Genomic DNA, 15,327 nt, shown 5'->3' on the forward strand with positions numbered 1-15,327 from the left:
TCTTGGGCAAAAGGCATTAGTTCCTTTAGATACATTTGATAACAGCTCCCTTTAACTTGCCTGGAAAGGAAAAACATAGGGGTGTTCTGCACCTCACAGGATTAAATGTAACAGGAATTTTGTCAATGGGAACAGCATGCACCCCATGGAAGCTGGGAGCTAGCAAAAGCCCCAAAGGGAGAAGAGGGCAAAAACGATAGTTATTAATAATCATCAGGCAAAGTAGTTTTGTAAGAAAGCAGGTTGTATTCCCTGCCACACTCAAAACAAACATCTGCAGCTCTCTAGCAACAGAACCACTTTACCATGGGAACTTTGCTTTCCATTCTTCCCAGAAATCAAAAGGAGACAGAGAAGAAAAAAAAAAAATTAGCAGAAAAAAAGAAAGCATTTGATGCATCTACCAACAAAAGTTTCTTTTTACAAACAAAAAAATTGGTTAGATTCTTTTCCTAAGGCATCTTTGAGCGTCTCATTATTTTTCACTTTAGTATTTAACCTGCATATCAGTACCATACAAACCTAATGTGCAACACTATTTTGTTTCTAGGCTAAAAAATCAATTTATTCCCATCTGAGTACACTGGCAGATTTTGCAATAGAGATGTTTGACGTTCTTGATGAAATCAACTATCAGTCTTACAATGACTTTGTCCTACGTGTTGGTAAGTCATGTTTCTACAATTATCACACAAGCAGAAGATTGTTTTTCGTTGGCTTTTCCTGTGCTGTCAGCAAAGGATTACCTGTCCTGCACTCATGATTAAAACAGAAAATTCTCCATTAGTGAGAGAGTCACATCCATGTAAAAGGCCAGCAGTCTGGATGGTGCGCATTAGTATTAAGGAACTGTAATTCCCTCCAATTCCAGTGTGTTTACTTAATCTGTGCACCCCTAAAAGGAAAGTGCACCATTAATTTGCCTTGCCTTAAGTCTCGTGGCTTACACTGCTTTGCATCACTAAGCTGCTGAAAATTGGGTCTTACTGTATTAGGTTAAGTTGCATCTGCAAAAGCTTTGTTGGCATTAAAAGTGCAATGGGAGCTTTTTCCCCATAGATGCCAAATCACCTTAACCAGTCCTGTTTTCTCCAACAAATCAGATCCTCTGGTGGGTGCAACACAACCCTTCCCATGCAATCCTTTACATGTTATTACATGTCTTACCACTCATTTCTCTCAGCCTTCTTAGAGATCAAGTTCCCTGCTTCCCTTTCTTCATGTATCCTGCTCCTCTTCAGTGGTACTGCCACTGCTGTTGCCATTTCATTGCATATTCTAACACTGATAGTTTTCTCGGCTTCTTTCTCTATATATTTTCATGGCTGACTTGAGAGAATGAGCTGGACAACAGGAAAACTGGGGTTGCTAGCAGAATATTGAGAAAAACTAAAGACATCAAAGGCAGCAATAGGAGAGTTATACATCTTTGACCTCCTGTACATCCTAATAATTATAAACCCCAAATTCTCTTTGAACTCTGTTACAACTTGTCTTTCCAGGTTCATGAAGGATCAAATATCTAACCCTCATTCTTCTGCATAAATTGCCTAGGAAAGCCCTTGTACAGAATCTCATGCAGGGTTTAGTATCTGCAGCTCTTCAGGGCACTCAGAAGGAACATACTCTTTAATCCTCCAAACAACATGTTGAAATCAGAAATGTAGAATTGGGCTCTGCAGCTTCAAAAAAAAAAAAAAAATGCTTGAGCCATTTTTACATACTTCTGTCTTCTTCCACTGTTTCTGGGATCTGAGGTGTCTAGTACTAAACACTGCCCTGACACACTTCCCTTACCCCAATCCTTGTGCATTCCAGACCATTATATCTGTTCCACTTGGAAAACCTCCATTAAAAGGCTTTATATGTGCAACTGCAGTGGAAGTTATAGTAAAAAAAGATCCTTAAGTTTGTCCCATTTTCAGCTAAACTCTGCCCTGCCACTGCTTTTCTTCTTTTCTTTAAACAAACAAAGTCCACAGAAGAATAATTTTTTTATGTTGTCTGTCATATTACATTTCCAATAAGATATTTCAAGGAATGTCTTTGTTGTGTTTCTAAGACTTTTACAAATGCAGAAGTCCACTTGGCATTAATTTAATCACAGAACCATGAATATGCTGAGGGATCATAGAATATGTAAGGGACCCATCAGGATCTTCAAGCCCAACTCCTGGCCCAGCACAGGGCAGCTGAAAAGTCACACCATGTGCCTGAGAGCATGGTCCAAATGCTTCTTGAATTCTTTCAAGCTTATTGCTGTGACCATTTCCCTGGAGAGTTTGTTCCAGTGCTCAGTCTCCCTTTGGGTGAAAAACCTTTTCCTGACATCTAACCTAAACCTTCCTTTGACTCAGTTTTATGAGGTTAACATACATTACTGTATTACAAAAAAAAATGCTTGGATGCTTGTGTCAAATCTGTTTTGCAGGATTCATGTTTCCTTTGGATAATATGCTGTAGTGAAAACCAAACTCATTGTTTAATTTTAGGTATTAATGTTGGGCCGGTAGTGGCAGGAGTCATTGGAGCCAGAAGACCACAGTATGATATCTGGGGGAACACTGTGAATGTTGCCAGCCGGATGGATAGTACTGGGGTGCAGGGAAAGATTCAGGTAAGTGCATTCTAAGACAACTTTGCAAACTTTACATACCTCCTGTTTTATATGTGGTTACATTTTCAAGAACACTTAGAAAACACAGCCTCACTTTGTTCTTATGGAGAGGGCAACACTCTCCAGATGACTCACCATCAGAGGTATAGTTGTTTTCCATCTTATACACTTCACTCCTTAGAGACAATGAAATCCTCAAATAAATCATTTCCCATCAGAAGAAACAAGAGTTCTCTGCTTCATTGCACACAGTTGGAGGTAAGCCTGGGAATGCTAACACTGCCAGTCTTTGTGCTGTAGAATTTTTGCCTAAATTAGACCTGCAAGGAAAGTATCTATGCTCATTTGCATCTTACTACATTTTATGTAGCTCTAAAAATTGCTTGGATATTTTGGGTTGGAGAGGCAATGAAGACAGAAAACATTGTTGTTCTACTACAAGAACCTATGGTGTTCCTCTCAAAAGCTCAATGAACACCTGCAGTCATTTATCCAAAATACCTGTCTAATCTCCAGGGATTAAAAGGTCTTCTGCAATAAATTAACATCACTGGAACTGATACAGCTTACAATTTGGTTACATATTTCTGTTGGATGGAGCTTAATCTGTCTGTGTATTTATTTAACTCAAGACCAGAAATTCTGCTTCTCAGATTCCAGCTTCATCAGTGATCTTCACTCCTTAAAAAAAATTCTAAGTGAGCCTGAGAGCAGCTGTAGCTGCTAACCCATTCTGTTTATGCATATTTCATGACTGAGAAGTAAAATGGAGAAAGGGGTGGGAAATCACATGAACAGAAAAAAGTAAAGTGCTTGTTTTTTTTTCTGTCTTCAGGTGACGGAAGAAGTTCAACGGATATTAAAAAGATGCAGTTATGAATTCGTGTGCAGGGGTAAAGTCAGTGTAAAGGGAAAAGGTGAAATGTTGACCTATTTCCTGGAAGGAAAGGCTGATGGAAATAATTCCCAAACACGGTCTTTAAACTTAGAGCGGAAAATGTACCCTTACGGGAGAGCAAACATTCAAACAAAACTGGGCACCAGCTGTCCATCGGTGTCCTCAGCTGCTAGCTTTACTGTAAAACCTGGTCTTGGAGCAGGTCAAGCATCTGCCACTCACACAAACCAAACACTGCATTATCTTCCTTCTGTGCCAGCTGTGAAGGAGGCATAGAACAAAGGAGATTTGGTTGTGCCACTTGCAGTGAACTTGGAGAGCAATGGTTGCCTGAATTTTTACTAAGAAGTCAGAGGTCATAGGCCATGTCATTAACCAAGGACCACTACAACCCAACCAAAGAGAACTTGGGGACTGTGTAATGAACTCTTGGGATGGAACATATAAGGGCTAGCAATTCTGTTATGAAAAGTCAAAACGGGATTTTCTGGAAATGAGGAATATTTTCTTGGCATTTTTAAACAGTAAATGAAAAAAATTAGATAAATGTGCAAGCAATTATTTATGTGTGTGTGTGTATATATATATGTTTATATATACACACATACAAACTGTTCTGTGTAGACTTAATAGAGATTTATAGAGATTAATATAAAAATGTGTATTTATTTACACATCCACCTGCAGTGACATAGCAAAGAGATTTCTCTTTCTGTCATAGCCAGAATTGTTGGGCCTGGGATTAGCAAAGCTGCATTTAACCATGGAATGTGGGATGCCTGGAGATTCTCCAGGGCTACAGCAAGACTTTGAGAAACTGTGCTCCCAGTGCATGAATTTATGCAATGAGAACAGTGTTTACTGTGTCATCAATGGCAGATTAATGAAGACTGGATTCAGCTAATTACAGAACCCTACATATTTTTTTAAGTTCTCCTTGCATGCTCCAAAAACTTCCAAAAACTTTCAGTCAAACCATTACACCAGGATATAAAGTAGACTAACCACAGAGCTTAAAGTTTAGGCAAGAGAACAATATATATTCTTTCCATTATAAAAAAAAATACAAGAGTGGTAGAGCATAGAATTTGCTGCCTCTTTGTAGGTCATTTGACTCTCTGCAAGATAGAGGAGCCACCCTGCAAGCACAGCAATATGCTTATGCAATATAGAAACATTCCTGTATGTACAGTGCTGATTTTACTGAGGAGGAGAAGGATGGTATTATTTCAGGCTTTTAGAAATAGCACAAGTCCTGTGGCTCAAGTCCAGGATTTACCATTCTAAACAGCTCAAAGAATAGTCCTGTACTGGTGACAAACATGCCGTTGCTAGTTTTGTGACATTCGTATGTTTGCCAACACAGTTTTATATATTAATTTATTTTTAAATTTATGCCACAGTTTTATTATACCTTGATTCTATCCAGACTCACTCTTCAAAGCGGTACAATTATAGAAAGCTATAATTCTGAGAAACAAGCACAGTCAAACTTTGCCAAATGAGGAGCACTGGTAAATATGCCAGGAGAGAAAGGCCTGCTCTTAATCTGCATTAAAAAGGAATATATGGTGGCTGCTTTTTTTCCTCTACTGCTGCCCATATCATAATGTTTATGTTTTCACACTGAAATGATGATCTGGATCTGAAATGTGGAGTGCAACTCCGTAGTCAAAGGGGGAGCATTTGGAGGTCATCCTCCTGAGGGACATGTACTCCATGGACGTGTGCCATACTGTCCTGACAGGGAGTCACAGGCTAACTAACCTTGGTTGCTTTCAAAAGAGAAGTAAAACTTTACGTTTTCTAAAAAGATGCAAAACTTCCTTTGAATAAGCAAAACAGTCCAACCCCCTCAAAAAAATAAAAAATCAAAAACCAACAGCAACAACAAAAGATAAAAAAAACAAAAACAAAAAATAAAAACAACCCACAAAACTAAAAATCCCACTCTAGAATGCAGAAGTTGTATAGATCATACAACAGAAAATTTTCATGTATGAGGTGTCACACTTGCCTTTGGTGGGCCTATGTTGTTACAGATTCCAGTGAAAAGAAGGTTCTGAGAGAGTCCCCTCTTATCAGCTTTTTTGGATTTTTTTTTTTTATTATTATTATTACTTTGGAGCAGAATTTTTTTGTGCTAAAAGTATATGACAGCACTATGTCAGTAGATGCAACTGGTTAAAGAAATATTGCAGGAATTTCTGTTCTCCACATCAGGATACTGTGGGACTCCAGTGTTTTTCAGTAGAGTTTTAATTTTCATGTATCCTGTCTGCGAGGTGCTTCATTACAAAGCTGGCAAAGTTAGTTAGTATTATGATTAAAGTGACTATAAAAACCTGAGAACTGCTTCCTAATTGTACTGTATAAGTAATATGCACCCTAACTGAGCTAAACAAAGTCACTGTATTTCTTTATCTCCCTAAGAGCTACCCAGTTCACAGGTATTCCTCTAGAATAATTTATTTCTGGGTTTGAGACATTTAAATCTTTTAAAAAATATACATGTAGAGAATACAGATTCAAAATAACAAATATATACATAACTAAACTGAATAAGTGATATTCTTTCAAAGCACACTGCATAGTTATGTTCTCTAATAGATTTATAAGAACTAAATCATCACATGGGTAAGTTAAATATTTAACCAAGTTGAAAAGCATTATGTGCAATAGCATTAATCACTCAGTTCCTCTCAAAGAGCCCATGCTACACAATATTTTAATTCAGTGAATTTGGTATCATTTCACTGATAATAAAAAAAATAAAAGCATCTTCAGATCCTAGCCATAGATCTGGGAGTATGTGAACACATCTACCAAACACACCTGTTGGCCCACCCAAAAGCTTTCAGTGAAATTACTTATTTGTTACTTTTTTTATTAGGCTCAAGATATAGGCATCTTGCCATGGTTTCTTTGATCTTTTACTAGGTGGACAGTGAGCACAAATGAATTGTCCCCCTGCTGATACTTTTGTGACTGCTTTTCTTCCCAGACCCATTCCCAGCCTGGTAATGTCAGTGGAAGATCATGTAGCAAGGTAAATTTAGATTATTCATGTCAACATTTAAAATTATTAGCAGGTGATAATTACTTAGAATTGGTCCAAAGATTTTCAAAGCTGATCCTCTTTTCCAACAGCCAAAAAAGGCATGTGACTTTTGTAAGAATGTTTTCCATGTTGAATGGAAAGGACCAGACAGGCACAGTCCATCATCAGTTTCTCATTCTGCACTTTTGGAGGAGGTCTCTGCCTTCCCAGAGCAGGTTGAGTGGACCAGGATGGCTTCTTGGTACTGCAGGCAAGCTGGTGTGCGTGTCCTAGCTTACAGAATCAATGATGGTATATTTAGACTGAGTTTCCAGACTTTAAGTCATAGATTTATAGAAAGCTTTGGGTTGGAATGGAGCTTAAAGATCATCTAGTTCCAACCCTGTTCCCATAGGCAGGGACGCCTTCCAATAGACCAGGTTAATATCACTCTCATTACTTTCATTATCATTAACATCATTATCTTATCATTAATATCTTTTGTATTTTTATTATGGTTGTTGTTGCTGGTTTAACCATGGGGAAAAACTATATATTACCTTGTAGTCCTGGACTGAGCAGTTTAAATTATGAGGAAAGTTCAGCTAAGGCACAAATGAGTCAAATACAATGTAAAAATGATAGGCAGGATTCAGCAGCCATTTCAACAATGAAAGCTAAGTGCCCATTGAAATCATAATAAAATAAACCCGTGCTATTATCTTTATGCTTTCCCTCCCTCTTCATATAGTTTTTCCCCATTTTCCTGTTCTGTCTACATTTGTTTAATTTCAGCTCTTGTGTGACAGTTTTAAATAACATATTTAATCTCTCAGCTCTTCTGCATTCTTTGACACGTTTAATAAGTTTTATACATGGAAAGAGGGGAAATATACATGGAAGTAATACTTCTGAAAACATCATAAATTCACATTTTCTGACAAATTAGAGAAGATTGTAAGAAAAAATTTTATTGGCAATTGTCCTAAGATGGTATGTGGCCCACTGCAATATTCCTGAAAATCATCAGAAGGATTTCCCTGGATTTCTGTGTGATTAGTGTTGTGTCCATCTTACTGCATGCAGTTGTGTTTCCTGTCTTGCATATATTAATTTTCTGGTCTTGCCTGGGTAACCTTGCTGTAGCCCTACAGCAACCAAAAGTCCCTAGTATTCATCTGAGGATAGTAACTTGTTGATCTGTGGGCAGAACAGCTTCCTGTACTTCTGTTCACTGTTTTGTGCAGTGTTAGCTTGAAACAATTAACAGATACAAGTGCTACAACAAAGCGATGCCATTTTGGCATGTCAATGTCTGTCAATAGCAAGCACAATATTTCACATCTGTTTGCATGTTTTCTCTTTCAGATAATAGGAATAATTTAAGTCTTTCATTCTCTATATAAGCATATAAGTGTCAGAGATCTTTAGTCTTGAGAGCTAATTTCTAAGTGTTCCTATACTACCTTTATCTTCAAATGACTTTTAAATTATTTTTCTCTGCTGAGATTGTAAACTGGCATTCCATTGGATTACTGGCTAGATATTTCCAAACATACTCCATTTACATTGACTAGAAATCTATTTTACCCAGCCTGTAAAATGCGTAGTTTTTTGTAGCTGCTTTGCACTGTGGCTAGTGACACTCCCGTATCTTCACCAAACAAACAGAAATTTTCCCTTGCTTTCCCTGGGTGAGACTGAGAGCCAGAAGCTTCAGCTTGTTAGGGCTGAGTCTGCATCCCCTAATGTATCCACAAGGCCTGCAGCAATCACCAGTTTAGTATGCTTGTAAAGGTCAGGAGCTGAGCTTCTGTAGGCCAAGTTCTGCTTTGGGTTATAGCAATGTCTCATGTCAATACTGAACTGAATATTTTACAACACTGTAACCAAGATTACAGTGATTTCGGTCATGCACCGAAATCTCTTTCACACTGTCGCCTGTAATTTATCTGTCAGGCAAAATAAAGTAGTTGAGTGTCACTGTTTGAAGGGAAACAGTACGACCTGTGCCATTTCAGTGCTTTGAAGAGTCTGAACACATTAGTAAGTAGCATGAATCATTTTCCTGTTTTGGATTCCTGCTTGTAGCAGAAAAATGCATTTTCTTTACATTAGCAAGTCCAGATTCTGTATGTGTTCTGCCCAGGCAGGAGGACTATTTAGCCATAATATTCTTTCAAGTTAGAGTTTTGTATTACAGTGAAAACCAACATTTTTTTAATTTGTGATAAACCTGTATTATAATGCCTTATTTTTAATCTTGTACAGTGTTACAAAACAACAGAAAACATTGGCCTTTCATGTATTATTCACTTTAAAAGATGTATTGTACTATGAAATTTTGTAAATAGTTTTAGCTTGGACAGGTAATTGCATGTACACTTGTATAAAAAGAGACACACTTTTAACAAAAATTAATGATTTTTGTAAGAAGCATTTTACATGTGCATGGAGATTATATATCCTTTTAAAATGGATGTCTTTTTGGTTTTCCTTGCAATCTACTGCATGCCATTCATGCCTGACTTCAGTAAAACAAAACAGTAAGTTTTCCTAAATGTTTTTGACATATCACTTCTGGCACAGTTAAATCACTAGTTGCATGTGCATTCAGCAAATCAAAATACAAACAGCAAATAAAGAAGAAAAATAACTTCATGATTGTGATCTGCCAACCTCAGTGTTTCAAGGTCCATAACACAGTATATGAAAAGTGTTATCAACATCTAAGCTGTCTTCATAAGATACCTTCTGGTCATTAGAAGCAATAAACTACTCTGTAATATAAAAAGCAAACCAATACTCTAGTTCAAAATGGTGTAGTATCTGATATTCAGTGGTTATTCTCTGATACTGCAATTGATGTAGTATTGTCATCAAGAAGGACCAGGTGTCAAATCCATCTTTGCTGTATGCAGGTGCAACACTTTGGAAGGCAAAGAAGGTGAATTTGGCCCACTAACGTTACCCAGGGTATATTTCTAATGTGAAAATAAGTTATTGTATGTGAAAAGTACATAATGCAAATAGGTGGTTTTCCTGGATACATACGTGTGTGTGTGTGTATATATATGTATATACATACATACATACATGCATATATATTAATTAATTTTGTTGCCTTATTTCTATCAGATTTTTTTTTTTACTTATTTTCCAAATAGTTTCTATTGCTAAGCAGAAAGTATTCAACAAAACTATCCAGAGAAAGTTAATTTGGTTTATCTGGCTTTGAGCCATCTGGGTTCTGTGCTAATTCCATTCTTCCAGAGGTGCCTCCCTTAGGCATCACAGCCTAACTCACAGCTTGAGGCTGATGTCACGTAGTGCCATTAGAATAAGAAATCAATATCCAGTCCTCTGATTTTTCCCATAAAGCTGATTAATAAAACTTAAAATTCTGAAGGAAAACTTCAAATTCTGAAGGTATTTTGCACACCTCATTTTTAAAGTGGTCAAATCCATGTCTCTGCAACTCAGGATTACTTCTCAAATTACTTATATAATTGCTGTATGACAAATAAGGAGTATTTGAGGAGCATAACACTGAGTCTTGTGGCAAAGGGCAAAGGGTGTGGACTGTGAATACTTTCTGCTTTGGATACGGATTTGCATTTTACAATTTGAGCTAGTTTTATAATAGGACTCAGAAATCTGTTAATTTGTTTGTTTAATCAGGTGACTGTAGGGTTAACTAAGCAGTAAAGCTTCTGCAAGTACTTTTGTCATCCTAAGAGGCAGGCTCATACAATATATCCCTGTTGCCTGCATAGAAAAACTGCTACTTTGTACTGACAGTTGTCTTCATTATAGTAGTTAAGGGTTTCTAACAGTCATAAACTAATTCATCTCAGATTCAGTGGGTTTTACATCTTAGCATAGTGTAATTGTTGTGAATAATGACAATCTTGACACTGCTCCTGTACCCCAACCCTGTTTATGATCTCTGTTTTCCAGAACTCTCTATAGGCAATTTTTTAGATCATTGTTCTTTTTAATCCCATCTCTCACTGAGTTCTCAGGCCAAATCTAAATCACTAGTAAATGTATTAATGTAAATAATGGAAAAAGTACATATAAGGGAGTGGCTGCCTGTTGCTCTTTAATTCCTCTCAAAAATATCACACTGCTTGGGTGGCCTGATGTGAATTCCAATCTGATCGGTGCAAGGATAAAAAGAAGAAAAGAAGAAAAATAATGGGCAAACTTAGCAAGAGTACAAAACAACAACAACAAAAAAAACTAGCCTGTGAGATAGCACTTGCTGAAAGAAAAAGGTGAAAAGCCAGTATTCTTCTGAAGTCAGTGGTAAAACTCAGTGACATGGGATAAGTCTCAAGTGTCTGATCTGGGAGTATTTAACCAGATTTGTAGTGCAACAAAAATAAGGCTTGTGTTTAATTGCATGGTCAAATCAGTTTCTGAGGGTTTGTGTCAGTTCAGATTTGCAAAAATGTTCATGATGTCCCGGTGAACTACTTCCAGAATTTCAGAAGGAATTATTACAAATAATTAGGTGGGGGTTGTCACCTTTAATGCCTGTTTTTTGATCCTAAGGAAGCACCTTGGAATTCGAATTGGCATCGGTTCACGTACATAGTGTATGTCCTGAAAGGATTTGGTTTTCGCTTGTGCCTTACTGCATGCTCGAGGATCTACTTCTTTATATTAGGATCCCATTTTATGCCTTCTGTGGCATCAGACATGACATACCTGCATAAAACAGGTTTTGAAGGAACAAAAAATGCTGCATCACTGTGAAGATTTTTTATTAATTCCTTTCCTACTTTGGTTTACTACCAGTACAGCTATGTGGATGCAAGGAGTGCTCCATTTGTTTGTGGAGGGAGGCTGGGTATATGTGGGTTCAAGCTGAAGAAGAACAGGTTTCCTAGAAAGCTCAGCACATACAGAGAGCTGAGTTCTGAAGAAAATATTTTCAGATAGTTTGGGGCTCTTTTTACAAAGCTGTCTGCTCTCCTCTCCAGAACACCTTGTAACTGCACTTCAAGGTTTGCTAGATATTAGTTAGCCTGCTGGTGGTAAAACAGCTAACAAACAGTTCTTGTTGTAGGCTAAAGTGGGATTTAATTACTGTGGTTGTGCACACTATTGTGTCTTACTTTCAAGTGCCTGAGCTTCTGCTTTAATCCTAGACCTGTCTGTCAGTTACAAAAACCTTCAGCTGGCACACTGAAGTTACTTAGGTGATTTCTCATGTCTTTTGCTCCTTAGTGCACATGGCTGCACAGGTTGTCTGTTCTTACATTTCAAATGCCATTCAAGCAATGTGTGAAGAATTTTCAATGAGATGTAAATGGAACTTAATTACCTGTGCCATCAAAATGGCTTCATGATAATTATATATTTAATTGCTACAGTAGAGATTTGTCTTAACTTAGAATTCCTGCTTTCTTTACAGTAACATTACTAGGGCTCAATAAGAAAAGACAAAAAAACCCAGATTGCATAACTTGCTCCCATTTACAAGTAAAATTGTCTGTACAAAACTGAATTCAGACAATGCAGATGGAGAGTTTCTTTTCTGCATTCAAAAGTCATCTGGTTACTACAGAGTAGCTTTGAAAAATGTTAGAGAATACAGTAAGAATGAAAGCAATGCTTGCTAGTCTAAAAACTAGAATCCAAGAACAGCTATCTTTTCTAGTATAATTAACTCAATACGGACAATCTTAGAGCAGTGATATTAATGGCTTTGAAATTCTGACAGAGGTTAAATTCTGACACACATTTCACAGTTTCAAGCAGATTCGGTCAAATTTGACCCATCTCTTAAAATCCCTGTCTTCAAAACTTGTGTTGCAAGTAACATCTGTCTGGATTTTATCCTGCTGGTAAGTCCTTGTACTCTCTGCTGCCCAGAGGTTAACTTCTAACCTGCTGGCATATGTACATAGGTTCTTCTTGCAAATAAGATGCTAAGCATTTTTCCAATCTGTTAATTGAAAAGATTTAAAAGTGTTTTATAATTAATGGTCAGCAGCCTATGGTAGGAAGCAAAAGACCACGCAGAGCTTGAGTTCTACAAATGAAATTAGTCTGCCCACACATGATGACAGAGACTCCTTTATAGGCTTATCCATAATTTTAAGCATCCTATAAATATTTTAATGTAATAAATACCACAGCAATAAGAGGAGATGGAGCTAGACATACCTGCCTGCCTCTAACACCACATAAGACTTCTTTGGATGTAAAATATGACCTCCAGCTCATAAAATACTGCTTCTTCATAAATTGATACCACTTCTGCCCTCAACTCACCCTCAGTTGTTCAGTGCCATCATATTTTTGTTGAGGTGTTTACTGTCCACTCAAACCTGCTTTACCATCTCTCTCTGTAGGTCCTTTGTCACATAGTTGTCAAACTTCTTTTTCGAAAATATATTTTAGAAAAATTCATTTTATTATCGATAATAGAAGTTTAGGGGAAAAGAAAATCGTTTAACGTAATATCATTAGGAAGCAGTACATGTGACAACAAAAGGACACATAAACATACCCTGTGATGGGAGTGCAGGCACCAGCAGCTGGCAGCAAGCTGGGCAATAACATCTGAAAGGCTTCAATCTGCCATCAGCAAGCAGAGCAGCATCTCTGCTCAAGGGCCTGAGAAAGAGACACAGACAAGAAAGAGTGGTGTAGCCTAATTCATGTTCCCTAGCAGTTTAACAAGAACCTGCAAACCCATTTCAAGAGCTGTCATTTTGTCAATGTCTGGATACCACTCTTTACTAAAATATTAGAGGAAAGATACAGGCTTGGAGTAAAATAAGGCTGGTTGAATTGAAACATTCAGTAAAAAGACTGTGCAAAAGGAATTTTATCAGCTACTTAATCTGCAGATGTTTGCAGCAAATTCTGCATTGCTTCTGAACTATTTTGAATATTTGCTTAGACTTTGTGGAAAAAAGAATTATTTGCATCAGGTAGACATATGGGAAAATCAATGTATTCTTCTCTGTATTTATTGGCAAAAAAGTTTCCAGTAGAGCTTTTAGTCTTGTCTATAGCCCAGTAAAATTAATGAAAATATTAACTTCAACAATTATTAGACTTTTAGATTAGGCCTTATTCTAGTGTATCTTCCTCTGCCATGTCAAATGGGGTGTGACCAGTGACTTCAAAAGGACCAGGAGGAGGCCTCCTGTATCACAAAAGAAACATCTACATAGGTAAAATGGATAGTCCTAAGTCTTTAAGGAGTGAACTAGTAAGTCAAGATGTCATTATTCCAACTGCCATAGCCCACTGAACCTATAAATAATTTTTTTATATTTATAGCTATACTATATATATATATATATATATATATATATATATATATATATATATATATATACATAGTACAATACAATAACTTAACACTGGGTAACTTCTAATGATAGATTTTCATTAATAATACGGGTCTATTTTTATGTAAATATATTATTGTAGAGTATCTTCCAGTCTTTTTCAGGATTGTTAAATTGAGAAGAGCAATTGAATATTTGTCCTATTTTTATGTTAAAAAGTGAATGGACTGAAATGTTAAATGTGAATGTAAATTTCTTATTGCAACTTTTATACTGAGTGTTTGCACTATTATAATTTCTGGAATCAAATTAAAAATAAAGGAAAAATTTGCTTGAATAAACAGCTGTTTGAGATTGTTGTTTTGGTTTTGGTTTGGCTATTGTGGGGTGGGGTTGTTTGGGATTTTTTTCTGTTTCATTCATTATTATATACCAAGCTGCCTCTACGAGGGTCCAGCTAGAGCTTCTCAGTTTTCAGGCTATGAACATGCCTCTAGAAATGCTGCAATTCTGCTTTCAGGATTGCTTTGAACTATAGAATCTCATGAGAACAATTGAGCTCCCCTGTGAGTCTTTGTTGATTTTCTGCATTGACTACAGTGTAAGCCAGCTTGGGCCAAGTGTTCCATTTGCTGTGCAAGCAGAGGAAAGTAAACATGCAATGACCAGCATAATACCAGCCACACAGACCAGAAGACACTGAGGGGAAGATTATCTCTCCCTTTCCACAAGACAGAAATTATTGGTCAATTTGGGCCAAGGGTAGATTTTGTAGGTAGTTTATGTTGTGCAAAGTACAGAGACAACCTGAGAGCAAAATTGCATAGGTTAACTTAAAATTGATTTTAAAACTGATACAGTTTTATCAGGTAATGTCCTCACAACAGAGTCACTAAGTTTGGGTAGTTCAAAGCAATTTGATTGTACCATTTCTAAATGACAGCAGACTCCAATCTGGCCAGCTCAGAGCAGAAGAGGTGCTCATGTGCCTCATCCCTGTCCATGAAGATATGCCCTGAGATAACCTGGAAATGCAGGGTCCCCTGTGATGTAGAACAGCCTGGGCTCACATGCAAGAGGCATTAATCCAAACGTTAGACAGTCTCTTCAGCTGTTTTTCTTGCAGGTTAGAGAGCACAGTGTGAGTTACACAGAATTACACCGTTGTCAGGGAGTGTGATGGAACTGTTCTTGGTTTGCCTTTTCATTAGTGAGATGTGTTTGAGGCCTTTTGTTGCCATTTTTTGCCAAGTCCTTTCCTTCTGAAAGACAACAGGCCAGACCTTCCTAAGTGTGAATCAGAATGACTCCACTAAAGTCAAAAAGACATAAACTGAAAATCTCTCCTTCACCTTTCATTGTGGCTATTCTGCCACATTAGTATTATAAAGCTTTCTCTTAATACTAAAATGTGTAACCCTTTGAGTGTTGTTTTGGGGACTCCTATGTACAT

The 15,327-nt window shown here is 37.2% G+C and overlaps 1 protein-coding gene and 1 long non-coding RNA gene across 4 annotated transcripts in view; one reads left to right on the forward strand and one right to left on the reverse strand.

The window, feature by feature from the left end:
* Positions 1–5,441, forward strand: part of ADCY1 (adenylate cyclase 1) — a 141,474-nt gene extending 136,033 nt beyond the window's left edge. The window contains exons 18-20 of the mRNA XM_086843586.1: positions 551–665; positions 2,493–2,617; positions 3,453–5,441. Of these exons, the coding sequence (XP_086699712.1) occupies positions 551–665; positions 2,493–2,617; positions 3,453–3,791 (579 nt within the window). The 3' untranslated portion in view covers positions 3,792–5,441. The remainder of the gene's footprint in view (positions 1–550; positions 666–2,492; positions 2,618–3,452) is intronic.
* Positions 1–15,327, reverse strand: part of LOC111923698 (uncharacterized) — a 55,672-nt gene that overhangs the window by 14,208 nt on the left and 26,137 nt on the right. The gene's annotated exons all lie outside the window — the stretch shown is intronic.

Source organism: Cyanistes caeruleus, chromosome 1 (genome assembly GCF_971803275.1).
Source record: "Cyanistes caeruleus chromosome 1, bCyaCae1.hap1.1, whole genome shotgun sequence".
NCBI lineage: Eukaryota > Metazoa > Chordata > Aves > Passeriformes > Paridae > Cyanistes > Cyanistes caeruleus.